This window comes from Atractosteus spatula, chromosome 7 (assembly GCF_055471065.1).
Source record: "Atractosteus spatula isolate fAtrSpa1 chromosome 7, fAtrSpa1.hap1, whole genome shotgun sequence".
Classification (NCBI taxonomy): Eukaryota; Metazoa; Chordata; class Actinopteri; order Semionotiformes; family Lepisosteidae; genus Atractosteus; species Atractosteus spatula.
In genome coordinates, this window is record NC_142712.1 from 51,804,577 (window position 1) to 51,831,775 (window position 27,199).

At 38.7% G+C, this 27,199-nt stretch overlaps 1 protein-coding gene across 2 annotated transcripts in view; it reads right to left on the minus strand.

Annotated features, from left to right (window-relative positions):
* The window catches only part of pcsk6 (proprotein convertase subtilisin/kexin type 6), a 46,351-nt gene extending 35,361 nt beyond the window's left edge, over positions 1-10,990 (minus strand). The window contains exons 1-5 of one of the 2 annotated variants that reach the window (XM_088922078.1): positions 10,610-10,990; positions 8,171-8,275; positions 5,473-5,583; positions 1,886-2,029; positions 1,216-1,292 (exon numbers count right to left, since the gene is read on the minus strand). In XM_088922078.1, the coding sequence (XP_088778204.1) occupies positions 1,216-1,292; positions 1,886-2,029; positions 5,473-5,583; positions 8,171-8,275; positions 10,610-10,768 (596 nt within the window). In that variant the 5' untranslated portion in view covers positions 10,769-10,990. The remainder of the gene's footprint in view (positions 1-1,215; positions 1,293-1,885; positions 2,030-5,472; positions 5,584-8,170; positions 8,276-10,609) is intronic. The other variant, XM_088922079.1, reaches the window with a different exon arrangement.
* Between the last annotated feature and the right edge of the window lie 16,209 nt (positions 10,991-27,199).

Sequence of the window (27,199 nt, forward strand, 5' to 3'; positions counted from 1 at the left end):
AATGGGCTTTTGCACAAGATTAGACAGAGCTGAAGGATATCAGAGAATCTGAATTAATCCAGAGAAGTCATGGAACCTGCTGTGATAAAAAGGCATCGCCTTATTTATGTCTGTCCGCTCACCCCTAGACAGATGAAGGTAATCAGGCAGATGCATTTTTAACGACTTCCATAGGAAATCAAAAGTGATGCCTGCCTATAAATAGCACCTATAAGGTGCTTTCGAAAAATAAAATCAAAGAAGCGAAAGAGGTGAACCTGCCATGTTTTGCGGAAGGGAGTGGGAGATAAAAATGTAATTTCAGAACGAAGCTCGGTTGTTTTAATTAGCCCCTCGAAGTATCTGAAGTCGTGAGGCCTGCCACAGAGCAATCGCAAGTTCATTTCAGACCGAATGTGGTGCTGAACACAAATAAGGTACCTCAGCATACAAAGTACTGCAGTACACCCTCTCCCATTAGCTTTGTACTAATGAACATAGTGTGTGAAAGGTGTGGAAATGAATATTAAAGCTGTTATTCTAACCCCAGGGCAGGTATATCAGAGAAGTCCCGGTGCCAGACTCCTCTATGCTGTTTCTGTGCGATGGGGGTGACACATAACACACCTGCTCCGCTGTGCCGCCTTAATTGATTTTTTTTAAAAAGCCGGGCACATCATCTGGGCTAAGGGCAAATTCTATTGCTGAAATTCAACCCCCGAAGAAATTAACCGAGATATCTTACAGTCGCTTCTCTCGGATAAACAAGCTGGGCGGGGAAAAGGACCGTGACCGCACGTTAGCCTTCGTCGCCGCTCGCCCCCGAAGCAGCCACTGCTCTGGGCTACTTCAGGACGACGAAGGGGAGAATGGCTCATTTATTTCACAAAGCCGGCAAGGGAATAGCAATAAGAAAAAAGCCAGCTCCTCGGGAGTCTAGTTCTGCTCTCCAAACTAAACTCACAGCATAGCCCTCTCGGTACCCCACAGTGCTCACGAGGCAGCCAGGGCCTCACTGCCCTAGGATTAAGATGGTTAGGTGATGTTCTCTACTAGCCAAAACCTGAACACCCACACAGATCCCACATTAAAAGCAGCTGGGGCGTTTAATTAAAGCAATGTATTAATCAAGAGCGTTACATCATAATACTTTATGCATTCACCCCCCCCCCCCAACAAAGCTGGAGGGCCTTGACAAAAACCTAATTGTCAACAGAGGGAGAGGCTGGCACCCACTTATTCTCATTGCTGGAGTCATAGCGCGGAGTGGGGTCGTGGTCGTTACCGTTGACATCATAGCTTGCCAGCTGATCCTGGAAACAAAAAAAAACAAAAATCATCACAGGTGCAGCGCAATAAAAAAAAAACAACAGTCCTCTGCTTTCTTTAACTTTTATGTCGCGTCACATGATTGCTCCGCTATTGAGCCACATGTAATAAATTTGAACCGCTGCAGGCCGTGATTTACAACTATAAGCTGAAAAGTATAGCAAAATGCAGTTTATTTATGGCAAGGCGGCATGTCTCGATGGTTTCATCCATCCAGTGTTAAGAAGCGGCGTGTTTGCACTAGGAGTCATGGAAAGCCGAAGCCTATTTCAGAAACACAAGGCTTCCCCAGTCCAGTCCGTTGCTGGGCACACACACACAAGCTTGCAGGGGTCGTTTAAAGATGCCACTTAACTTACATGTCTTTGGAAGGTAGGAACTCCACACAGGACTCAGGAGCCACGAGGTACCAGTGCAAAACACCACCCCCCTGTGCTGCTCTCAACAGTTAACATATTGGAGCTATTCTCTGGAGTTAATCTGCAGGGGCTCTGGTTCATGGTTCAGCAGCGGTGTATTCTCACTGGCGGGCTCTACTGATCCTTGATGTGGAGGTGGTTTTTTCAACGAAACCTACGTAATTCTGTGCCAGGTCAGGGTGGTTCCTCTCGATCCCATCGTCCAGGATGGTGACCACGACGTTCTTCCCCGTGTAGCCTCTCTGCCAGGCGGCCAGGATGTTCATTTCAGACCGGCAGCGGCCGCTTCTGTCACTGCAGTGCTGAATGACAGCAACAGAGAGAAAACCCAGCACCTACCATTTTAACACTTTTGCTACTGTTCAAAAAAGCTTTTCAATAGAACAACATACACCGCATTTAGAAAAAAACTGTCTGACGGTAATGGCTCTGTTTTCTGTGTGGGCACTGTCCTACCAGTGAACAAAAAAGAAATGAAATGAAGTGGAGTTACAGTAGGCCAGTAGCATTGCACTTGCATCAGACATGCTGTAAATGTTTCTTACTGAAAAGGCTCAGGACCTTGAAAGTTTACTGATGGAATGCATTCAGTTTTCATATTTTCATTTAATCACATCTACAATTGTAAGATTCAGAAGAAAATAAGTTTTCTGTGTTCTCATCAGGGACAAATAAATGCATGCACTGTTGTACTTAATTCAGGTGTTATCTGGGTGCCAATAATGCCATCAGATCAATACATTATCAATTAAAATTAATCATACCTCACATTTCTCATCTTGTGAATTTTAATTGAATAGGGACAACAAGCACTGGTCTCATTGGACCGGATGGAAGATTGCAGCTTAGGGTTGGTTATACAAAAGACACAAAAGGATTTCTATAGCTACTGTTCAGAGGGGATAAAAGCTTAATGATTAAATCGGCTGCCTACAATGCGCATTGAAGATCTTAATCTTTAGGAAAAAGAAACTGAAAGCACTCAGTATTGTTATATTGGTTAGTGAAGGACTTCCTTTTGTAACATATTGAAAATCCTGAACCCTGGACCTTGATTTCTATCTTGCTTTCTTTTGCTCAGATTTAAGGGGTTTTGATATTTCCATTACAGATATAACAAAAAATGTGTCCGCTCCAATGCATGTACCTGGTACTGAATAATCTGCAACATTATCAGAAAGCTGAGGACAATCTAAACTTGGTCCATTTTGGGTTACAGCAGCTCTCAGCTTTTTACTTCAACTAAGTCTTTTGTCTCTTGGTTCCACTGACCAAAATGACCATTTTTTAGCTATGTGAAGAACCTGATTTGGAGAGACCTGCACATGCCCCCAGACTGAGGCTGTCCAAATGCATACCTGGCCTTTCCACAGCAATGTCACAGAGAGACTGGAAGAGTTCATTCTCAGAACAAAGTATCATTTTAGAAATTCTGCTATTCACCTTCCAAATTAAAATGAAAAAAGAGTTCTTTTGTCCCTGTTCCTCTGCTGAGTGACTCATACTCAAGAAGCACTAAATGTGAGAAATGTAGAGCATGAGACATCAGAAACATGGACAAAAAGCCCTGTCCCCTTCCTCTAAATGTTTAAAAATAAGAACAAAAAGTCCGACAGTATACTTCTTGTCTCCAGCATCTCAAGGCTTATTCAGCTGGAACCCTACTTAGCTACCTCTTTGTAGCATGTAAAAAAAGTCTGGTGTCATTTCATACCTTAAATGCAAACTACTTAGCATTTCCATACATGCAAACTAAGCATTTGAAGATTAAAAGCAACATTCCACAATAATGCCAAGTACTCATTTACAGTTCCAAATAAACACGCATAGCTCTGAAGTCGAATTTTCCTAGTCACAGCTTCACAGGGTTAAACCAGCAAATATGGAAGTGGTATATATTTATGATCCACATCATATATACACTTCACTGATACGTCACAAGATAAACTATTTTATTAGACCTCAGAATTGACAGACAGAATAGGCCCTAGGCAAGTTTTTGTTCGCTCTCTTCTGAGAGGTGAAAAATCTGACAATTAGTATACAGTATATGATAACATACTCTGTCATAATTAACTTGCACAAGCATTCCCTAATCTCACTTGAAAGCTACATCACGAGATGTGGTCACAGGATATAAGAAATGATTGACCTAAAATATATATCTCCCAATACTGTCTGTGAAGTTTATCCTGCCAGGATCCTGCAGATTAATTTAATCACAGAAATCTTTTCTGTGAACCTTGCTGGGAAATAAACTGAGACAAATGACCACAGGGACGTTATCTATGATCCACTCAGTTAAGCAGTTGGTAAGAAATGCTGTGATGAGCTTGAAAGAGAGGTATACTCTTAAAATGTGACAATTTGTGTGCAAATAAATGCTGGGCTACAGCAGTGCACAACTCATAAAAAAAACAGAAATTGTCCCGTTCAGATTTCACTGTCAATGTTCCGAGCATATGAGAAAAAAACAAGTTAGCAAAACAGAAATATTCCCATGAGAAGATTCCGAGAAAGTACTGAGGTCATGAATGCCAGATACTGAACTTGTACTGTATAAAGTGGATACCACTGGAAACTGAACAAAGCTTAAAATATTTTCCAAACATGCTGTTATAATTCAGATTTACGAGATAAATTATATATATTTTCGTATTTAATGGTTTATTTTGTATATTTGGTAAATCAATTGGAAACCTAAAAATGACAACTGTATTTCCCAGCCCAATAAGAGAGAAAGAGAGACATGTATAGACTATAGTATATACGGTATGGACAGACAGGTGGCTAGACATATGCCATATTTACATATACATAGAGAAATGCATATACATATACCAAATTTAGCATATTTTCTAAAACTTACAATCTGAAATTGCTTAAAGAGAAATGTTTACCACATTTTTAACTTGTCCTTTTACACGAACATGGGCACTGACTGCAGAAAAATGGCGAACACTCCAGTTGATGAAAGACTTTTCTGCTATCATTTCATAGACACAGGTTGGTCCTGTTGCTCGGTTTAATCCATTCCAAGCCCGAGTGTACTGGGTTTTAACACTCACAGAACTCCATTTGAAGCAGAACAATTTCACGCATGAGTAAGTATAAAGACCTCTTATCACAAACTCATTTAATTAAAAAATCTGTCAGCAGGTACATTAGCTCAGGATGCAGTTCTATTAATATGCACGTTTCAGACTGTGTGGCAGCGATAGGCACTTCAAACAGAAAGAAATCAACAATATCACAACATTAGTGCTGTCTGCTTCTATTTACACTGCAGAACAACACCAGGGAATATAGAGTAAACCTTGCAGAGAAAGGGAGGTAATATGGGGGCTATATATGAAGTAATATAATCAACAAATATAAAAGCCATTCCTTTTCTGTACTGTATAATATATAATGTATAATATACAAGGTATCCCCTTGAGATGACATTGAATCACAGAGAAAATTGCTTACATGTACTGTATATATTAGTCCCCTGAAAAAATAAATCCTCTAAGCCTGTTTGTTGTGGGGGAGGTGCCAGAGAAACAAAAATCAACCTTGTGCTTCTTAGTAAGTAAGAAAGCCATTGCACCTACCAGGTGAAAGGTGAAGCCAGGAGGGCAAAGGTCACAGAAACAACAGGGTTAACAAACAAGAAGACTAGTAAGGGCCAAAGCTCAGCTTTCCAGTATGTTTCTGGTGTTGTGTTAAATGGGAATGTGTCTAAAAAAGGAGGCTTACTCACAATATACCACATGTTGGACCACTTAGGATCGTTGAAGTGGATGAAATTTTGATCTGTCCTGATGTACCTCTTGACCCTGGACTTGACCACTTGCTGCTGAATCCAATGAACCTGCAGTGGGTTTCAGACAAAGCAGTTAATCTCCAAATCTAAAACGGGCAAACACGTCTAATTTAGAGACCTTTGCCATCTTTTTTGAGAGTAAACAGCTTCCATATTTTAATTTGCGAAATCTATCCATCGTTCAGCTGATTTGTTTATTTTCAGTAATGAGCTCTCCTTATTAATGAAAAAAGACATAGCAAGGGAAAAGTGCTTTGTAATGGCCTTTCCTGCTACCAGCCAAAAGTATTCAAAGGAGCACAGAATATATCATTGAAAGTTTCAAATACATTTTACTGTATGTCATCCTCTTTTAACCAATTCAACCATTTACATTTACGCATTCTTTCAGTATATTTTGCCTGTCATAGTAAGGTTTATCCTCTCCTTTCACTCAAACAAAGAATTAGACCATCAATATGCAATCCATTCCAAACAGCTCAGTCGAAAACCTAAAGCTCACACACAACACACACAAAACCCCCTGTAAAATGAACCTGTGCTTGTTTCACATCACCACTCAATAACAATGATATGCCAATTTTAAGTTTCAAGGATGGGGATGTTGGATTGTCTGTGATCAGGTCACCTTCCATAAAGCTGTAAAGATAGATTTGGATAACAAAGGAAATACTGTTTCAGCCTAAAAAGCTTACAGAAGAATATGCATAATGACACCTAAGGACTTGGAAATGCGTGTGACAATGACATGGCCTACTCTCCACGACAGACAGCTTACCCACGTTCCAGGCAGAGCCTACAGAATGTTTTCCATATTGGAACTATTGGAACGGGACACAGAAACCTTGAAATTCTTAATGGAAATGAAAATTGTTAGGCTGCCAGAAGCTTCTTTCATTTAAAAAGAAATCCTTAAAAATGAATGAAGCATTGGCCAATTCATATTTTATTGTTAGTTTTGAAAGTAGGACAAGAGGTCAGACATAAAATGGAATTTCAAAAGATTCTTTTGGGATTGAAGTTTTCTGAGAATATGGGAAAGAAATGCAGTCAACTCTAAACCCATATAACAACATGTTTTCTTGCATTGTTGTAGTTGACAACTACAAAATTTCAAATTCAAATTCAATTCAAAAGTTATCGAAGCAGATTGAGCTTTTTTACCTATTTTGGATTACGTTGCTGGTTATGGACACAGTGACTAGGACGGACACAGTTTCAAATATTAACATCTAAATTGGCTTTTCAGAATTCCTATTGGGCTAGTCGACACACGTCTTACAGTTCTATAAGACAGTTTTATCATCAGCTCTAAATACAATACATACTTCATTTCCTTGCCATGAAAATGTACTCAAGCAAAGGAAAGAATTAACCTAGTAAAAAATTGCCTCGGTTAAAAAACATCCAAGTGTAGATTGCTACAAATTACCATTCTGAATGCCATCATATATTCTAAGTCACACAGGCAGAACTTTGTAACAATTTCTTTGCCTTGCTTAAGGGAACTGGGTATGCTCCAGAGTACTGTAGATAAATAATTGACAAGATGAATTCCTTTGCCATCATCTTTGAAAACCTCTTTACTGTTAACGTTCTCATTTTGTCTCAAAACTAAACCTAATTCAGCTGGAACATTTCTGCTTTTATTTTGCTTCCGAGAAGCTTTAATGGTTGCTCACAAGGTTTATCTATAACAGGGGAAAAAACCTCTTTATTGCACCATTACAATGCAGTTATACTCCATTTAACTGATAAATAGTCCAGTCAGAATAATAGGAAGGCCTTCAAATCATATGGCAATAAAATGCAGCTCTGCACTGCTGCTATTCAGCACTGTTGTGGCAACAGTGGGAAAATGGAATTCAATGTACAGCACAGATCAACTGGCCTGACACCGATAAAGAAGGTTATTAAGTGTTGAGCTCAGCTTTCCATTTGTGTGGATGTCTTTGGACACGATATGATCGCAATGACTATTCGCCAACGCCACTCAAAGCATGAGCTCCTAGTTTTATTTCTCTTGAGATCAGGAATGTCTGAAAAAGATAATCTTAGTAAGGAGGCCAGGTTTCAGGCCAAGGAAACAGCTTGACTTTGTCTTAAACCTGCCTGGATTCTTTATCAGATGATGCTCTATAAACAGCCCCTGCATTATTAATACATTATATGTGTGCCAGTGGAATAGAAACCAGCTTGTACATTGTTGACATAATTCTCTGTTCCTTCCAACAGACACACTACAACTCAAACTCTAGAATTATTATTAAACAGAATACACAAAGAGATCTGTATCTTACAAATACATGTGTTGTTTATTCGTCAAGAGACCTCATTTTGTCTAGCTTTGCTAATGTGTGAATTTACGTGGTGCTGAAGAGTTTATATTCTCTTCTCAGGATAAGTAGCCTGCATCATGCTGGATGCTAGATAAACCATTATTAACGTAATAATTATTATATTTGATATCATAAGGAATGCTCCAATGCTCAGTTTCAGTCGAGGGTTTGACTGCAGTGTTTATTTAATTTGTTTAACCTGATGGATAAAAATATTATTATTAATATTATTATTATTATTAATAATAATAACTTTTATTATTTACAAGATCCTTATGATAAAGTGCAGTTCCTACCTTAGGGTCCATATTGATGAAGCTGTGAGTACCCCTTAAAGAGAAAGCAGATCTCCTGACAACCTTGCTGTGATGAAAATGATAATGATCCTCCAAGCTTCCAATCTAAACAACACAAAGAGAAAGGTACTGAGTTCAAGGTTAGACTGCTGCTAGTAAATATTTCTAAACCACTGCCCAGTGCCCGGACACCTCGAAACCTTCAGTCTTCAATCTCTACAAGCAACACTGGTGTAGAACAACATTATGCACCTGGAGGCATTAGAGGTGTATTCCCTTTAACATTAGACATACCTACACAACAACATAGGCTATAAATATAATTTGACAGAATCTAAATTCTAAAGAATATTTAAACCCTATTGCAGGCTTGAAGGTCTTGTACTTTTAAGTGTGTTAAAGGGCACAGAACACACAGATCTTTACATAATAAATGCTTTGTGTCCTTTGTGGGGTTTTTTTTCTCAGTGAGGCATATTTAATTACGTTAAATGCAAATAATATTTATAATTCAAGTGAAGGCATGTTATGACCTAAGGATTCATTCCAGCAGCTATTTGCACAAAAATGAACTCTGAAATAAAAAAAACACATGGAATTTCACAAAGAGCCCCAGAGATCTTCACATCTGTAAAAGGTGTGTACAGCTGTCTCTCTCACCCTCTCTCTTTCTGTTCTGTTCGAACGCTTTTTAGCAAATGTCGCAATGTCTTAACTCTGAGTCCTAGCCTTGAATGGGTGTCTGGTGGAAAAACAGTGTAACTATATTTTTAAACATAAGTATATCCAGATTTACTTGTGGATAACACCACACAGACAATCAGAGCTTCCTGTAAAAATGCAACAAGACAACATACAGAAGTTGCTCTGAGGATGATCACCGCAGAGTAAATGAAACCATGTGCTTGTGGCTGCAACATCAGGATTTGATGTGCAAAATGTTTAAAAATTCAAATTCCAGGGAGAACGGAAATGAGCTGTCACAGAAACAAATACCTTTGCCATATCTTAAAAACTCAATGCAGCATTTTTGGTTAGGTTGTCCAGTTTTAATAAGAACTAGGAGGAAATCCTTTAAGTACGTGGAAATTGTTCCATTTGATCAATGTAAGAAAGTAAACACTGTGGCTATTGCGAAGAAATGATATAAACGTGTATCAAGGAAAGACAATAAGACCGCGTGAATGCCATTTCATTGCCTATTTGATTAGATTCCTTCTAGTTCAGTGATTCCGTTAAGAAGTCAATATGTGATTAAAGCCAATGGACGACAAATTATTTCCTTATTTAAAACAAGTGTCACAACGGCAGGAAACGTGTTTATATTAAGTCATGGTCCAAAATACAGTTAAAAGGCAGCAATTGAGCACGTCATTGAACATCAGCTTAGAATAGCAATAATGGATGTATTAATACGTCAATATCTTTTTTTTCCATTTATCTAATAATACACATACTTGCGCGACAATCAGAACGGGGTGTAATTCTTACCAAGATCATAATCTTACGTTTGAACTAAAAATATTCATTAATGTCCTTATATATTTTCCTGCTAACGATCTATTTTGCAAAATCACACATGAACGTTTTGAAGGCTTAGAGACCCAGATTCCGGGGATGCCAGTGAATGTTTTGCTTCCTGATTAAAGCAGAGACTACAAAAAAAGTACACTCGTTGACACGCAGCCTGTCAGTTTTAAATGATCAAGCTATTAATTTGCATAAGCCCAAGCGTGGTTGTCAACAGTGCCTAATCAAGAGAAGTAAATTCGGTCGTGCACAGCTGTTCTAGGCTTGCGAATGTTAATTATTTAGAAACAATGAACCCGGGGTCTGCGGAGCAAATGACTACCTTCCCACGATGTAATACAAAGAGCTGGGAGCACTGCCCTGCTCTACCGCAAGATGGCCAGTGATATCACGCTAATCTGAGAAGCGAAAAGGCTGCTGAAAAAGTTGGAAAGCGCTTCTAAAGACAGACTTGTGTGTCGGCAGTTTACAATCTAGAGACGTTTCAAATGGATAAGCCGGAAAAGAAATGGTACGTTGTTGTAAGGCTGAATGTTTGAAAAGTCGCATCCTATTTATTTTGTATTTTTGTTTCCAGACAAGAAAACACCTTGAACGCCAAACGCCAGACACTAGACGGTTTCTTCCCCGTTTTTAATTCCTACACGGATTTAGTACACTATCGCCTCATTATTTTACGTTTTTGTCGCTTTCTTTAGTCTACGAGGCTTCGCGTGAGCAGTCGAAAAACCTAACCCGCCGAGACAGCAACGGAAAAATGAAACGATTGAGGAATTGGTAACAAGTACAATGCAAACAAGCTTCCCACCAATAACACATTCTTCTGATAGAAACACTCAAGCGAACTGCACAGACAGTAGCGGCTTCAAGCGAATTGCGCAGAATCTTAAAAGAAATCAAGTCTCTTACCTGTCCTAAATTATTATAGCCATATTTTGTAGCAAGTTTATCAGCTTCTTCGCGTCCCCCAGAAATTCGTACAGCCCAGTGATTTGTATAAATGTTTCGGGAAGGCAGTGTATGGCAAATGCTGAAAGTTGAAAATAGAAGGCTCAAAATCAAATGCATGCTGTCACTGTATTGAGTGATCCCGTGGCTTAAAAACGCACCTTAATAAGAGCAAATATATAACTAAGAAAAATAAGGTGCGATGCTTCCTTAATTTGAATGCGGATAGTACATAACGTTAGATCGAGATTGTTTCTATTTCTTTGTTATTTTTTGCACATTCTCTGGGCGGTATATAGATAAATATGTGTATATACAGAAAAGTTGAACTGAAAAAGAAGTGACTGCTGCCGCTGTAACGCTCCACTATATGTCAATACAGCGACCAATAGAAAGCCACACTCCCACTCAGCCTATAGCAGAGGAAAGCAGAAGGTAAATCTGGAGCTGGCGTCAGGGCTGTACAACTGCCGGAGATCAAAGAGGGAGATACTGAGCCGGAGTCGCGCACCTTAGACCGGGCGCGCAAAGTCGGAGGAGTTGAGCCTCTGGACGGAATTCGGATGTGAAGTCGGCGAGGAAACAGGCGACACCTTACCCTCTAGATTCATTTTTTTTTATTCGTTAAAAATCATTCTTAAATTTCGATACCGCTGAAGCTAGGAGCCTAAAGCGGTCTGGGGGAATGTTCGATCGCCCAGGTTCCTGACATTAAACTTTTGTTCCTTAAACGAAAATCCGCCGTATCAATGTTTCTGTATAATCACATTTGTCGGTGAACACCGTTTAATGTCAATATATTCCCGATTGTTATTCTCTTCCAAGGTATAATTGTTTAGATTTATTACAACTGGATTCGAAAACAAATTGCGCCTTCCGTTTAGCTAGTGTAATTCGCGACCTGAAAAATTACAGGGGGGTCTGCGTTTGTCCTTATTGTTATGCAGTCTTTGCCATTTAAAATGTACACTGTGTCGAAACGCCTTCGGGGATAACCCTGCTCCAGAGGCAGGAGACTACAGGGCTGCAGAGCGGGAACGTCACACCTGCGCAGAGGAAATATTGCGCAAACGACTCAAGAGTTTGGGCCTTGACTGCGAGAAGAAAACGGCATTTTATCTCGGTGTTTTAAACTTTCAAACGCGCGCGCAAAGCTTCAAATAATTACTCGTTATATTGTTGTTGTCAATAACCATGTCTTTCCAGCAGATACTAAATAATTCTGGATAAAGTTAACTGAATAGCATTGAACCGGTATTTTAGCCACAAGTGTCCATTCCGTCGAGGATTTATAAACGGGGGAATCGCTGAGCAGCGGCGGATCGACGGAATCAACAGCCATTCTAAGAAATCCTGCCAAACTTAAACGCTGCTTGGCGACTTAAATTCTAAGTGATGTGACTTGAAATGATCAACGGTAGGGTTATGTACTTGGGTATATTTTTCATCAACACTGGCTTTGTATGGAGGGAAATAACAAAAGTGGTCTCACAAGATCTTTAGAAGTTGTCTACGTGAATCTAAACCGTACAGAGACTTTTATATATTAAAAAATGGAAGACCAGAAATAATATGTAGCTCCATAAGGCTAAGATCATAGCATAATGAAAACCCCGTATTGCTGAGCTGTATTCAAACAGTCCTGACCTGATTCTGCGCCGTGTCTTGTTCACTGCTTCTTTTGGTTGTAATTAATTCTAAGTTTCTCCTTCTCTTCCTTTCTCATTACTAGTGAGCTTGCTTGCACATTTGACAATAACACACAAAAGCAGGGCTGAGATTGTGAATCATTTCACAAATGAGAGGGATTCTTAGGAAAATAATATTTTTTTAAATGAAATGATACATCTACAGGTAAAATGTTACTCCGAGGAGATACAAGTCAAAGACCTGAAATGTGTAGTTCTGTCTTTCCTTGAATACCTAAAAGGTTTTACAAGTCCCCCTCCCCCCGTGTTTAAAAACTGTGACACTATACTGTAGGTGAAAGTTTTGACTAGTTTAGATAACAGTTGATTGTTAGGGGTCATACACAATACTTCCAGCAAGAATGTTAATAATTACCATTAGAGCATATTGTAATATGCAGCTGGTAAATAAAGGGTACTTACATTGTAGCAACCTTTCTGGAATAACAAATCTGGTACAGCCTTAGAATATGTAAATATTAATTTATATGGAAAAAGACTCACTAGTCACTAAAGGTAATTAGGTTATTCAAAATGATTCATAGTTCCGTCAATAAATTCACTTCAAATAAATCTGGTAAAATAAATCAAATAAAGCTTATAAATAAATAAATTGTATAGTGGAAGTAGAAGCTGTTTAGTTTGAGGCAATGGTCTAATGAAGAACTGACACGAAATCCTCCCATTAAATATCTGCAGACCTCTGTAGTTTTAATTATGTGTTATGTTTTTCTGCTCTGGCTGTAGTGTGTAATCACCCCTTATGCTCCAATGTTTTCATTATGTGCCCCCTGGCTGAGGTAAACTAAAACAACATAAAAGCAACTGCAGCTAAATTAGAAGTCCCACGTATTTCTCTGTTCTTCACTACTGTACTTTCGCATCATTTTGTAGTAGATAATTGCACACATTATCCACCATTAGATGAGGAGATTTTATGTACTGATGAGAAAGGGAAAGGTGTGTTTTGATCAGATAACACAAATCTTGTCTTTTTGTATCTATTTTGCGTTATATTCATATTGGACATGGCTGGACACAACAAATCAGGATATTCCTGGGCACATTGATGTACTGTGTATACACACACTTGTATTTCCTGTGTAATACACAAGGTTGTTATGGCTACAGTTTAAACAGGATTAAGTCTCCCTGGTCTTCAGAAAGACCATTTCAACTGCTCTCACTCATGCCAGCCAAAAGAATCCAGTGCGATTTTAGCCGTTTTCTTTCTAACCCGTCTGTCTCTGTATGAGTGGGACCTTATTTAGTATTGCCCCTTCACAACAGCCTGTTTTTCTAAACACTTGGCAACGTTTCCATTGGTATGCTTTTTTGTTATTGTTGTTATTTGAAAAAAAAAAATCAAAACGCTCAGCACAATTATTCCTGGTACTATTTCCATCAAGTGAAAATATTACATACTGTCTCAAAATAGAAGTCCTCTCATGCCATCTGCCTTTTTCTCTTTGCTCATAAAGCAATCTGTCTCCTGAACATTTTTTCATCACACATTTTAAATAAGTCTGTGATTCACAACAGATCGTGCAATCCCTTTATGGTTTCATCCCTAAAGGGAACAAAAAGAATGGAGGGCATTGCAAATATCAATTTCTAACATTGCCATTAGTCCGCATGACTCTGAGAAAGTAGGTTTTCTCTGCAGAGTAAAGACAAATGTTTATTGGTTTTGTAATTTTGCCTTAAGAACTTGTATTATCCTTTAAACTAATCAAAGATTTTCTACAAACAACTTTACACTGTCCTACTCATTTTGCAATTTTCCACAATTCATGTACCTGGTAGGATTTCCTAGTTTTAATTGCAGGCTTAGGCATTAACATCATCACTATTCTGAGTACATCTAATTAAAAAATAGCAAACTGGTGAAGCATTACAAAGCAGGGGCTGGCCAACAACATGACGGTGGGGTTTATTCCAGACATTCATTCTACAAAAGGGGGGGGGGTGTCATTGAACATGATACCGAGCCATGTTGTTGAAACTGATTCCCTGGAATCTTTTAAAAAATGACTGGGTGTGTTGCTCAGATCAGTTAGCTACTACTACCCAAGAGAGCAAGAGGAGATGAATGGCCTCCTCTCTTTTGTAGCCTTTCTTACTTTCTTGTGGTGCTTGACAGCACAATGATTTTTGTAGGTCTCTTTTGATCACCTGTGCAAGTAAGGGGCAGACTATTAAATTAGTCCACCTGAGCAAGTCACTCAGGCGATGGGATGAAGTCCAGGGCACTTCGCAGCCCACAATACTTGGCACTTACCAGCCATTTTTACAGATGGACCAAACCATTCTAAAAGTCTGTGTGGTAATATGATGGACTGCATTATTCCATGGGTCCATCTGTCCCAGCAGAAATTCACCTTTGCAGAGAGGAGGCTGTAAGGGTTAGGAGAAAATACCATAAGGAGACAGTAATGAAATTTGGACAGAGTCGGCAAAGAGGCACAAGCAAAAGCAGAAAAGCAAGAACGATCTTCCACTTCACTTAGGAAAGCCCCCATCAGTATTGAGAAGCAAGTATTGATTTCACCTCCTGCCTGTGTAAGACGGAGACTTTAAATCCACTCCAACGACAGAAAGCAGATGAATATTTACAGCAGCGCAGGAAATTGAGAAAAGCAGGCCAGTTCCACCTTTCAATGATTAAGATGGATTACCCATGGAAGGACCAGGAGAATTGGAACTTTCACTGAAGAACAGTGGTTTCGTTTTTCTGCCTCCTTCGAGATTGGACGGGCAACCTGTACCTCCTGAGAGAAACAAGCCCCTCACTGTGTGGCCACCGAGATTAAACAAGCTTACTGCACTCTTCTACTGTGAGATCTTGGATTCATGTTCCTCAGTGTTGAGGGGGTAACACGTAGTCTATAAGTTCTGGCTGAAACGCAACAATTTACCGCAATATGCAAACAGAAAACCAAGCACGCATGTGAAGCATAATATAAGCCTTCCTAATGAAAAACACTATCCAGCAGTTGATCTGGAATAGAACATTCATTAAGCCATTATAGATGCCTGAGAGTGGCAGTTGTTCACGTTGATGGTAGTTTTGTTCAGAATACAAATTTATCTGGAAAACTACTGTATTTAGCATTGATGTCTTCTTAGAACAATGCACCATGCCCCTGAGTAGTCTCACAGGAGGAATGCCCTGGGGAAAAAAGAAAAACAAATCAGACTTGTCTGATTTTTTTTAATGTACTGGATACACAGCCCCAACAGCATAGCTGCTAATAATTTGGTTAAGGAGTTGCAGTTGGAAAGGCACAAATCTGCTATAATCTCAGCTTTCCCTCCATTTTAATATCAGTAAGGCAGTGTCAAAGAATCAAAAACCTCTTGGGCAACATGCTAATTTCGGTTCATCTGTGTTTGGACAACGTGCTCTTTATCCTGTTCGAGTGGTTTGAAGAATTTCGCCTGAGCTTTCAACATAGAATTCTAAAATGTGGTACTTGGGGAAGGGCACATAGGAGTAGAAAGGAATACCAAATTAGACAGTGCCAGTTTTGTTCCTCAAAACAACTGCCAGTTTGCTTTCAAAGTCAAAAAGTGAAGATTGCTAACAAGGCTCATGCAAAATATTTCAGAGACCTTGCATTTTGAGCAGTAGATTCCAGCCCTTGTCCTCTGGGGCACCTGGGTCTGCTGCTTTTTGGTCCAAATGAGCTGTTAATTACTGGTGCTAACTGATGCCTTTAATTGGTCTGTTCAATCTTTAGTTAGTTGTTTACCTGTTTCTGTACTTCATGTGTATTCCACCGACAGCTTCAGCGTACAGACCTTTGTGAAGCCTCTCAAATTAATTAAGAGTTGCTTCCTTAATTCCGTCTAATCAACTGTTAAAAGTTGAGCAATTTATTGTTAAACAGAGACATCTGGGAGTGACAATGAATTCAACATTTTGTTTTCTGCAGAGGTCCAATTGGTAACATTTCAGCTAACACAACGTAATAAGGGAATTTCTGAAACTAGGAAATTAGTACAGGGTTGATACAAAATCAAATCCCGTTTGACTTCTTAAGAACTGAAATTTAAAAGCATGCCTCACATAGAAAAATTGAAATCAAATGGAATGTGATTGAGAACTTGGCTCGAAGCAAAAAAAGCAGAAGACGGGGCTCCACTAGCACTAAGGCTGGGGAATGCTGATCTAGTGGGTCATGCCTCAGCAGTATTTCTGAGGTACATATCTCCCCTGTTCATACTACTGTAGGTTGTAGTCATTCCGATAGACGGCTCCTTTCCTTGGAAAAACATTCGGGCACCAACTCCTTTTCCCCATAAAACGTCTCAAGCTATAAATAATAATGTTGTACTTGGTGCCCATACATAAGGTATTGGTAGGTGCTTTAAGCTTGTGATTTTATGTGTGAGCCTTGAGTTCACCTTATAAGCTAACAGTGCACCTGCAGTAATTGCAGAATTTTCTCTAAAGCACTTGACAGGTTTATACTTTAATATGTGCCTATAGCACTTGTAGGTTCAGCACTGTTAAGACTGAACTTGTCAGACTGCTGTATGACATTGATCATGATCGCTTCAGTACATGAAATGACATTTTTATGATGAACATTGTGATGACTTAAGAGAACCAACCAATATGTCATTGAAAACACAGCCTTGTTTTAGTGGAATTAACCATTTTATAGTTGTTCAGGTGGCTAGCTGCGTCAGCATGCGTAGGCTGCAAAGAGAGAAAAGAAAACGCAACGTTTTGGCTGTGGAGCCTTCTTTGGGTGTGAGGACCATTTTATGTCTTACAGGTAGAAACGTCAAAGATGTTTATTTAATGGTATTTTTTCTGAATGTGATGTTATTGAAATATCTTTACATATATGCTGTATTTTGTATTGTATTTTGGAACAACCTGAAAGCTGCCAAATCCATCACTGAACTATTAAGAGATCACTTTATTGGCCATATACAGTTTTTTGTATTAGGAATTTGTCTTTTCACATATCCCAACTTGCTCCCCATGAGACACACAGACAGGGAGAAAAGCCTGGGGTCAGAGCGCAGGGTCAGCCATTTATACAGCGCCCCTGGAGCCCTTGGGGTTAAGGGCCTTGCTCAGAGCCCCACAGAGTAGGATTTCTCTGCCAGCCGTGGGATACGGACCAGCAACCTTCCAGCCACAGGTGCAGATCCTTAGCCACCACACCACCCTTAACAGAAACAGTAAATAAATTGAAGTAAAAGATTCCACTTCCTGTTGTCCGTCCACTTTCTAACCACTTCTTCTAACTCAGGGTCTCAGGAGAGCCAGAGCCTATCCAAGCAAACAACGGGTGTGAGGCAGGATACACCCTGGACAAGTCACCAGTGTATCACAGGGCACACACACAGACACACAGACACACCTGCCAGTTTGTTTTGGGCTGTTGTGGGAAACCAAGGCACCTGGAGGAAACCTAAGCAAACACAGGAGAACTAACAAACTCCTCACAGATAACACCCCTGGTCCCAAATTGAACCCAGGGCCCCAATGCTAACCAGTGTGCCACCATGCCACCCTTCTCTTCCTATAATTGCCACAATTATCATCATTATGTTTGTTACCTTGATTTACCAATGCATTTTGAAAATCACTTGGATACCAGAACCTACATTCTTTCAAATACAAAATTAAACAAGCAAAAAATAGTTTCTTCATTACATCCAAACCGCAAGAGCAACATTAGATTTTCCAGTTGTACGTCTGTGGACATTATCAAATGTATATGATTGACAATAACCTAGAAACATAAGACAGATTCAATCCTTCCCTTACAAAACAAGTCCTTCAATATCTTTTCTTCCAATTAATGTGTCATTTGGGGGCAATTTTGACAAGTGATAGTACTGCCATCTTCTGGCAATAAAACGTAAAAGACCTGTTTTGTTAACTCGCTATTTGGGCTACGCCGGGGAAAAGTTCAAGTTATTACTTTTGCTTTTCTTTTGACACAAATACAAATATATACAGTAATCAAAGCACTCAGCTCCCAGAAGGCATGCCAGTCATATCACTTCCGAATATTTCATTCTTTTATTTTTAAATCTTAATATCTGAGTGGTTCTTGTGAACAATATATTGAAAATCACTCACTTTTCGTTATTTCTATTTTATATCACATCAGAAATAATTTATGAGCAGTCACGCAGTAAAGAAGAATTTTATATCTCTTTAACCACTTCTTTACGAGCCCTAGTCTCACACTCACACGCACATACACACACGCTTTTGCTTGCATATCACATAATTGCTTAACCACCTAAGATTTAACAAGACGCACACTCTCAGTTGTATAATAAGATGCACAACCTCTGAGTGTATGCTGTGCTGTGATGCTTATTAATGGATTTTAGGATGCATGCACAATCACAGTTTATATGGCTCGCACTGAATGTAGGTCTATTGTATAGTTTTTAGAAAAAAAAAGACTTTAAATCGATACGTGCTTTTGGAAAGCGAAAGAATGCCCCCCAGATCAGCAGTTTTAATTTACCATACCACGTACTGCCCTAGCTGGGACAAGACTAAATCCCATTTCAATGATGTTTCTCAGTCGAGTTTAAATATCCCATTTCTGGTGGATTAGTTCTTGATGAAGTCGCAGAAAGATGTTTGGCCTATCAGAGTATTAGGGAGCACATGACAAGTTAATTAACTATCCAACACGTGTAGTAAATCAATAGGAAGCGTTGCACAAGGTCGATCAATGATAATAATTGCCCTGTGTTTGAAAAAAAGGATCTCCCTTGGAAAACCGCCAGCTGTCTAAAACTAACCCTGGGTGCATTTTATACAAAATGAATTCATTACTCTCGCCTCCATACCAAGATTGTAAGTGAATTTTCAGATTAGCACCTATCTAATAGTGAAATACATGCAAAGTAGCAAAGAGTACTGTGGCTTTGCTAAGACAGTGCAAGGATCTGTATCAAACAAGGAGGAACTTGCAGAATACATTTATAGAAAGAGAATGAAGGTTGTTGAATAGCTTTTAAAACAAGAAAGCCTCTGCACTCTCCACCCATTTTAATCTCCTTCATTGCTCAGCTTGATGTGTGAACAGACACACATACTGTACGAAAATAACATCCATTTGATATCCATGTGAAGGTGACAAAAATCTGTGGGCCTGACAGAGTTTTCCATAAGGTGTTCAGAGGTCGCCAGGGGAATGGAACCAGAATTACTGTAATGAGCAGGTTAAAGCATCCCAGATTTTTTCACTTTCTACTTAGACTTTACTCTTAATTCATTCATATTTTTTCGTAAACGTATTTGTCTTTATATTTCCCAGAATAACAAATTCCAGAATTACTCCTGAAGACTGTCTGTGCTCTTACAGAACAAAAGTGGGCCTCCTAATAAGAAGGTCTGTTCTCTGATCTCTGTTTTCTAACCATGGTTTCTGTACCAGATGAAACAGGCAAATAGTAACATGCCACATATGGAAATAGTGGTGGGACGCATGTTAACTGAATTCAAGAATTCGAACCTTCAGCTGGACTAATGACCTAGGGGCAATGAGATTCAATAAAACAGGGCCACTGTCTTCTGGGGAGGCTGTTAGGATTTTACAGGGTTATGAGAGTTCCTGTTCTCTCATGGCAAGTCTTCAGGGTTGGATTTCTTTGATTTATGATTCATTATTAGAGGCCGGGGGGTTAGAGGGAGACATAAATAAATGCATTCATCATAAATCCTAGAAAACTGTCTCATTGTGTGTAGGATTCATAAACTGATGGGAATTAAAATAACCTAGTATTTGGAAATCCCAAAATGGACCAGCTTCCCTTCTTCAAGACTTCATCGGCATACTTGTGTCAAAGTGATTAGTACAACGCAGGTTTGCTTCGTATAAATATTATTGATTTCTTAGGTCACTCCTGGATACCTGGATGTATGTAATGAACACATAGAGACTGATGAGTGTGTTAGACAGTGTAGAAGATATTTTCCCATCAATATTCCCACCTGCTTCAAGAAAATAATTTCAGAATGTCCGCACTGGCTACAAATATCCATTTGTCTTAGAAATGTTGCACAATATCTTAAATCATTACAGTGCAGTTCATACCACAGTCTGCATGTGACAAATCTTTTCTTATGTCGCAAAATGGAACTGGAACACCATATAATTCACGGAAAAATATGTGCACTGAAATATTACACAAATGTCAGAGATGAACAAGTAAATTTTATATAATCCATTACGACACGCCATAAACTGATAAACTGGTGAATAGCTCTACCCCTAGCTGGGTCACTTTTAAATTTAAAATGTTTTTTTATGCACCTTTATTTCAAAGACCTTGGCTCAAAGTTCAATAGGACATTTAAAACAATGGTGTTCAAAATATACTCCTGAATAAAATTGATTACACACCTTTTAGGAGCTATTATCAGCTCCTAAAGAATTTTGCAGTCTTGTTACATTTAAGCTCTGGTTCTGGTAGGATTGTAAGACAGCAAGGAAATTCAGACTTTGTTGGCCTCTGATGTTCACTTAAGCGAAACAGAAGTTAAAAGATTGGTGATTGAACCTAATAATTAAAAAAAAATGTTTAATTGAAAAATAAGTTGTAAAGTGGAAACATGAATAGTAGTTCACTAATGATCTAACCTGTATACTATTTAAAAATATGGTAATATTAGGCATTATAGCACCAACTTGTGGCTATTTGCTAAAAAGATTTTGATTAGTCTTTGCTGCGTGTCTACAGTATATGGTCCAAGCTGAGTGTGGGAAGTCTCATGATCTCAAAATATACAGTATTTGCAAAACATTTACAGCACTGCTAAAACTCGCTCTCTGTTCATGAATATACCCATAGTACACTCAGCACTAAATGGAGGAAAATTAAATCATGCTTACTTATGCCAAAAACAGCTTTAAGTAAACAGAATAACCAGCAAAACAGCTTTTAATCACATAGTATTATGTAAGTAACTCATAAACATACATGGAATTTCTAAAATGTTATGATATGCCGTTTATTTAGACTGTAGAATGCTTGTTCTTTTTAATTGGTTAACTCTGTGCATTTTATTTTTAGGATACTATATGTTTTCTTTGCTAAATGTTTAAAAATAAAAAAAACATAAAAACTAAAAGACTAATTATCATTCATTGTGCACTGACAACAATTTTGACATTGAAACACAGCCATTATCAAACATGTTTTGAATTCCTAACACGCTCATTAATTTGTGATTGATGTTCATAAATGTGCAATTAACATGTTCCTTAATTTGTGACTAATTGTTCATTAAACCCTTATGGAATGACATTTTCCCATTCGGGATGTGTAAGTCATTTCAATATTTCATGCCCAAAGGAATCACATGGCACCTCTATCAATAGTTCCTGTATGTAAGAAAAGCTTTTCTTTAATGATTTAGGCAATTTTTTGTAAGTGCATGTTCCTTGCATAACAAATATTTGAATCTCAATTCATGGAATTCTGATCTTTGATTTTCTGAAGACTTTGTGATGTACCTCATGCAATGCTTGGGGATAATGCACTGAGTGTGATTTATAAAAAATGAATACAGCAAAAGCCGAATTCGTAAAAATACCATTAATGATTTAGTTTGGATGGTATACGGCAGCCAGATCTCTGGATGTGTGAGACCAAGGTTTCTGCTGTATTAAACACACTTTTAAAGAGAGGCTGGACACATTGCTGGCTCTGTTCCAACTAGGGTAGCTCACATCTAGGGTAGATTTCAGGGATAGGACATTTTTATACCATTGTAACATGTTGGCTCAAGACAGGGACAACACATTGGAGTCTTGAAGAGAACAAAAGAGGCTAAAGATATTGCTTTTAGTAACTTTTTATGAGTATGGAATTTTCATTTCCCCTGATTAAGGTTTTAAGTGAACCAAAGAAATTGAGCATTCCTGGATGCAGCTGGAATGTAACGTGTTAACAAAGTCAGTCTCTACAGTGTACAGCTCACATGAAGGTCAGAGGGACTCTATAGGAGGAGTCTCTATTCTAGTGGGAAAACAAAAAACAAGTAGAGGCGAATTCCATGGTGTTAAATAAAAAAAGAAGAAAAGGCACAACAAGAGCCAAACAAAATCTGTATACAAAGAATCATGGACATGAATTGTAATTGTCTCTTTATCCAAATTCTGACTCAAAAGATTTAAGTCAGACTTTCATCTTTTGTAGCTTTGTTATTCCTTTGTTATAGTATGGTGATTGAATGAAAAACTAATTACTCTTCATACCCTTAATTCATTGCCACTGCTGCTCTTTCCTACCACCTTAACGAGGTAGGGTGTTCGTTCCAAACATCTGCAGGTGTTTAGTTAATGTTAAATGATACTGGCTGCATGACTGCCCCAGATGTTGCAGAAACAGTAGTATCCTCTCACTGCTTCACTAACCCATAGACCCCAGCACCGTGACAGGACAAATATAACAGCTGCCAGTGTTTGTATCTCATTGTCAGTGGAATTTTAATTCTTGGGAGAATTCAGGAGCACACAGCTGTCTGCTGAAACAAAGGAGTCATAAAAGCCAAACGTGTATCTAATCTGAACTTGAAGAAAAGGAAATGAAAAAACTACCTCATGGTTGGACAGTCTCTTCTTCTCGAGTTTCATACAGGGCTGCTTTTCAGCATCTGTAAGGAAAACAAGATGTCATATTTCACTGATAGAAATAAAAATCAACTAATATCCTGTTTAACAGTACCCCAGAGGCTAATTATGTAGCTTAAAGCAGGCACCTGCCATCACATTTTTTATGATTCACAATTCTCCTCACAAATTAGCATATTGTGTAATACACATATCGCTGATCTTGAGAGTTACACTGACACCCCAGCAACACAGTATCCCAGTCGTTCATTACTTAAGCTTCCTCCATATTTCCTCTTGAACTAAGGTTTTCTGAATTCTTTATTAACCCAGGTACATCATCTGAGAAAAATGATGAATCCAACTACAATGATGACTGGAGAGTTTCCATTTGCTCAGCAAGGGCAGTCCCACCTGAGAGCAGAGCTCATGGCTCTGCAGTTCTTTTATTTAAAACATTACTGCCATTTAAAAAAAACAACATTCAGGCCTTTGTACTGCACTATATATTGAAAGTAAGTATTTTTGTGACTTAATTTTAAGTTTTTAAATCAATGTCTTAGTCTTCACTTTGTTTAGGTTATTACAGTCAGATAACCACTATGAGGACTGGAGCCTACAATAGGTTAGTAGGTTAACATGGTTACGTGGTGTAATATAGTACAGTGCAACACAGCACAATGCAAACAAACTGAATAATAGGCTTAGAGAGGTACTTTAAAGCGGCACAGATTCACAGTGGTGTAGGACCGAAAGGCTGTGAGAAGCTGTGTCTCCGGAGCACTATGAAGGGGTGGAGAAAATGGCTGCATTACAAAGGCACGCCTCCAGGTGGCGCTTCACTGCTTTCGTTCCAAACTGTAACTGTAAGCTACTTCCCAAAACAGAGGGAAAGGGTTCTGTTGGACTGTGGGTGTGGACTTTTATTTCATCTAAAAGGAAATATAATGGCAGCTATACAGCTGTGTGTTGTCTCTTCTGTCTTTTTATTAAACAGTACAATTGTTTGCTTTAGCACACAAAAAGACCGCTTTCCGGGATGTGATGTGTCCATGAAACTGAAACTGCCAGCGTGATTTAGATGCATTTAGTCTGCAAAAGGCCACATTAGGCTACTGCCATGTCCTTGTGCTTCTAGATGTCAGAGCTATGTTCAAAACCACCTTCTGGTGTTCAGGACTGGCAAGGTCAAAAGAAGAAAAGAGCAGGTGTCTTTGCGGGTGTTAATGCAGAATAACATTAAGTCTTTCTGACATGGGGTGAATAATGCAGGACACACTTCACCCCTAAGGACAGAGGTGAACTGAATACTGAAATAGTCTAGATCAGTCACTTTTTTAAAGCATTACCAGCGTCTCTGCAAACCCCTACAAGCACACTTCACAAATACACGCTCATGTACAGCACGAGGTTTTTGTGGCAGTGCATTTGCCTTTATTTTACTGTGTGAGAGAAGACCAAGCATGTGTTTTCGGCATATAAATAGGACAGCTCAATCAACCAGTGGCACACGTTTTGAACCATATTCTTCCTTTTATGTACTGTATACCTTCACACATGTTTGTTTTCAAATGAAGCCAACAGTATATTCCATCATCTTTTAGGGAGGATCACTCCTGGTAATATTGTGTAGAGAGCTAAAACCTCACACCCCATGTTTTCTCCCTACTCTCCTTTGCAATGCACTACATTTCCTCGACTTTTAGACTTTTTGTATTTGCTGTTTCTCAACATGGAAATGAACTGAAACATTTCCAACATTTCCACTGCTGCGATGTTGCTGAAGCTGTTTTTCTTTGCTAAGTTATGCCAACTACATTAAATTCACTTAATTCCTGCAAATTCAGTTAATAACATCCTGATTTGCTCTCAGATGTTTTCTAATAGATGTCACTGTGATTCAATTTCTTTCCTTACATGTCTAGGTTTGCTATCCCTTTGAACCAAACACTTACTCACACATCCCAGTCTTTTCTTGTGTGGGCCTCAGCTCTGTTCAGTGACTTATGTTGCATCAGTAACGAAAATTACTCATTTGTGTCTTTTTTTTTTAAAATGGCCATTTAAAATGGCTGTTGAAATAATTAAGGAGCGGCTGCAATGCACTCTTATAAGAAGTAGGTTGAACTTGGTATACTCCTTCCTTTATAAAGGAAAGGAAAAATCTGCTGTTTAATTTTATATCTAAACTTTGTTCAGACAACCTATATATCAATGCCAAAATAAATAAAGTACAAAAAATGCCTGGAAGACAGATAGTCTATACCCAGCGTAGAGAGATTATTACCTCTGATCAGAGAGTTCCCTGTTTTGTCACCTAGCGTTTTGCAGTATATGGGATTTATGACACACATCAATTCTGCTGAATGCCTGTAAATGATCTCAAGAGTCTCATTGTGCTTTACATAATTCCAGCATTGCCTGTTGGTGCTTATGATATTTCCACTTGGTAAGGTCTCCAATATCAGTGAAAGGTGCTTTAAAGTCTTTCTAAACAAAAGGGAAACGAAAAATGTTCTGACAATGCTGGGTTATTCTTATTACCTTGATTCGAAGATCAGCCTGTAACAGCAGTGTCGTTTCCAAGCACTAGAGGGTTTGTTCCCTGAAAGAAAACTTTCATAGCTATTGAGTGTTACTGGGCATTTAACAGCATTCAGATCCAATGAGTAGGGCTAATGTGATTCGTGGTCAACACATTACATTCTGGAGTGTACTGGAGTAATGTAGGAACTATGTGTGTGTGGTGTGTGGAATCTCACTTTTCAATGGAAATGCTACTATATTGACCAATATGCATGCATGCACCTTCATTGACATTGAGTACTAGTACAATACAGAGAGCTCTTACAACCCCATCTGTCAGAAAGTGGTGTCTGGTGTCTTTGTTGTTAATATACATCTATACATTTATGATCACATTAACTGAAATGCAATAAAGAATTAACAGTAGTACAGATACATACCGTAGTGTGCGATTACACTGTTAAGATGTACAGTTTTACCAATATGAATAGCACAAATAGTTTTTTCGTTGACCATCAATGTGAAGATGGAAGTATGTACAGTAAATGTCTGCAGTACATCTCCGTTGGTAACCAGACACGACAGCCATGGGGTTAGTCATGATGTCAGAAGCACAAGTTATATTCCTGTTTAGAACAGTTAGAACAGCTGCACTGCTGCAATCATTTAAACAAAAAGTGAATGCCACAACATTGTGCAAGTAAGTCATCCTGAATTATACCATTGAAAAAAATATTCTTGTAATCAAAACAACTCAGTGGCATCCAGATTTTGCACTCTTTAAGGATAGTTGGATAATTAAAAAAATTATAATGAAAAAGACCTTTTTGGCATTAAACCTTCTTGACTCCTGTCTTCATAGACCTCGTGAAATGTATTCAGTAGTGCAGAGGCTGGTTTGCTTTTTCATACTCCTCTTTGTGAGGCTCACCACTCACTCTTTCAATCTCATTCTTGTTCAGAGTAACTGTATTAACTCTTTATTGGGGAAGATGTGCAGAATATACCATTGCTTTTTTCCCGGTGCAACATGATCAGATTCACAACAGCTAAATCTTTTTCTGCAATTAAACTCTATGACACATGACACTACGTGTGGCACGTGCCACTATATACAGTATATTATGTGCTTGTTTATAGCAGGGAACTATGCAAATGAACTTGAAAGGAACACAGTTACTTCAGTGCTGGAAGGTAAAAACAAAAAAACACAACCTTTCTGGGGCAAGCCACCCAGCCATGGTGTGGAAGCCCATACTGTCTCTTCTTTCATGAAATGGCTGAATCAAATCAAATCAGTTCACCGCCCTTCACAAAAAGAGCCAGATGAGCCAGATAACCTTTCTTATGTTCTTACAGGGTTGTGCTAATTTTAAGTAAATTAACCACTTTGACGGGAGGTTCCTTTTGTGTCTTTTTTGTTAAATGGGAAATGCATTTGGGACTTTCAGAAGGAAACCGTTAACTCCACTAACTTCCCTTTATTGGTTTTTCTTCACAGTTCAGAACATGGACATAACACTTCTCTCCAAATAACAGGGAAGCCTCAAAGGCACTCACCACGCCTACCAGGAAGCCCCAAGCTGCAAGTCTGACTTTCTTTACAAACGGTATTAAAAACTTGAGCATACAAATGCAGAAAAAAACCTCAGGCTTCAGACAGCTGCCTTGACAAAAGTAAATATCAAGTCCTTGTGGTGAACTGTATTTATAAAATCATTTGT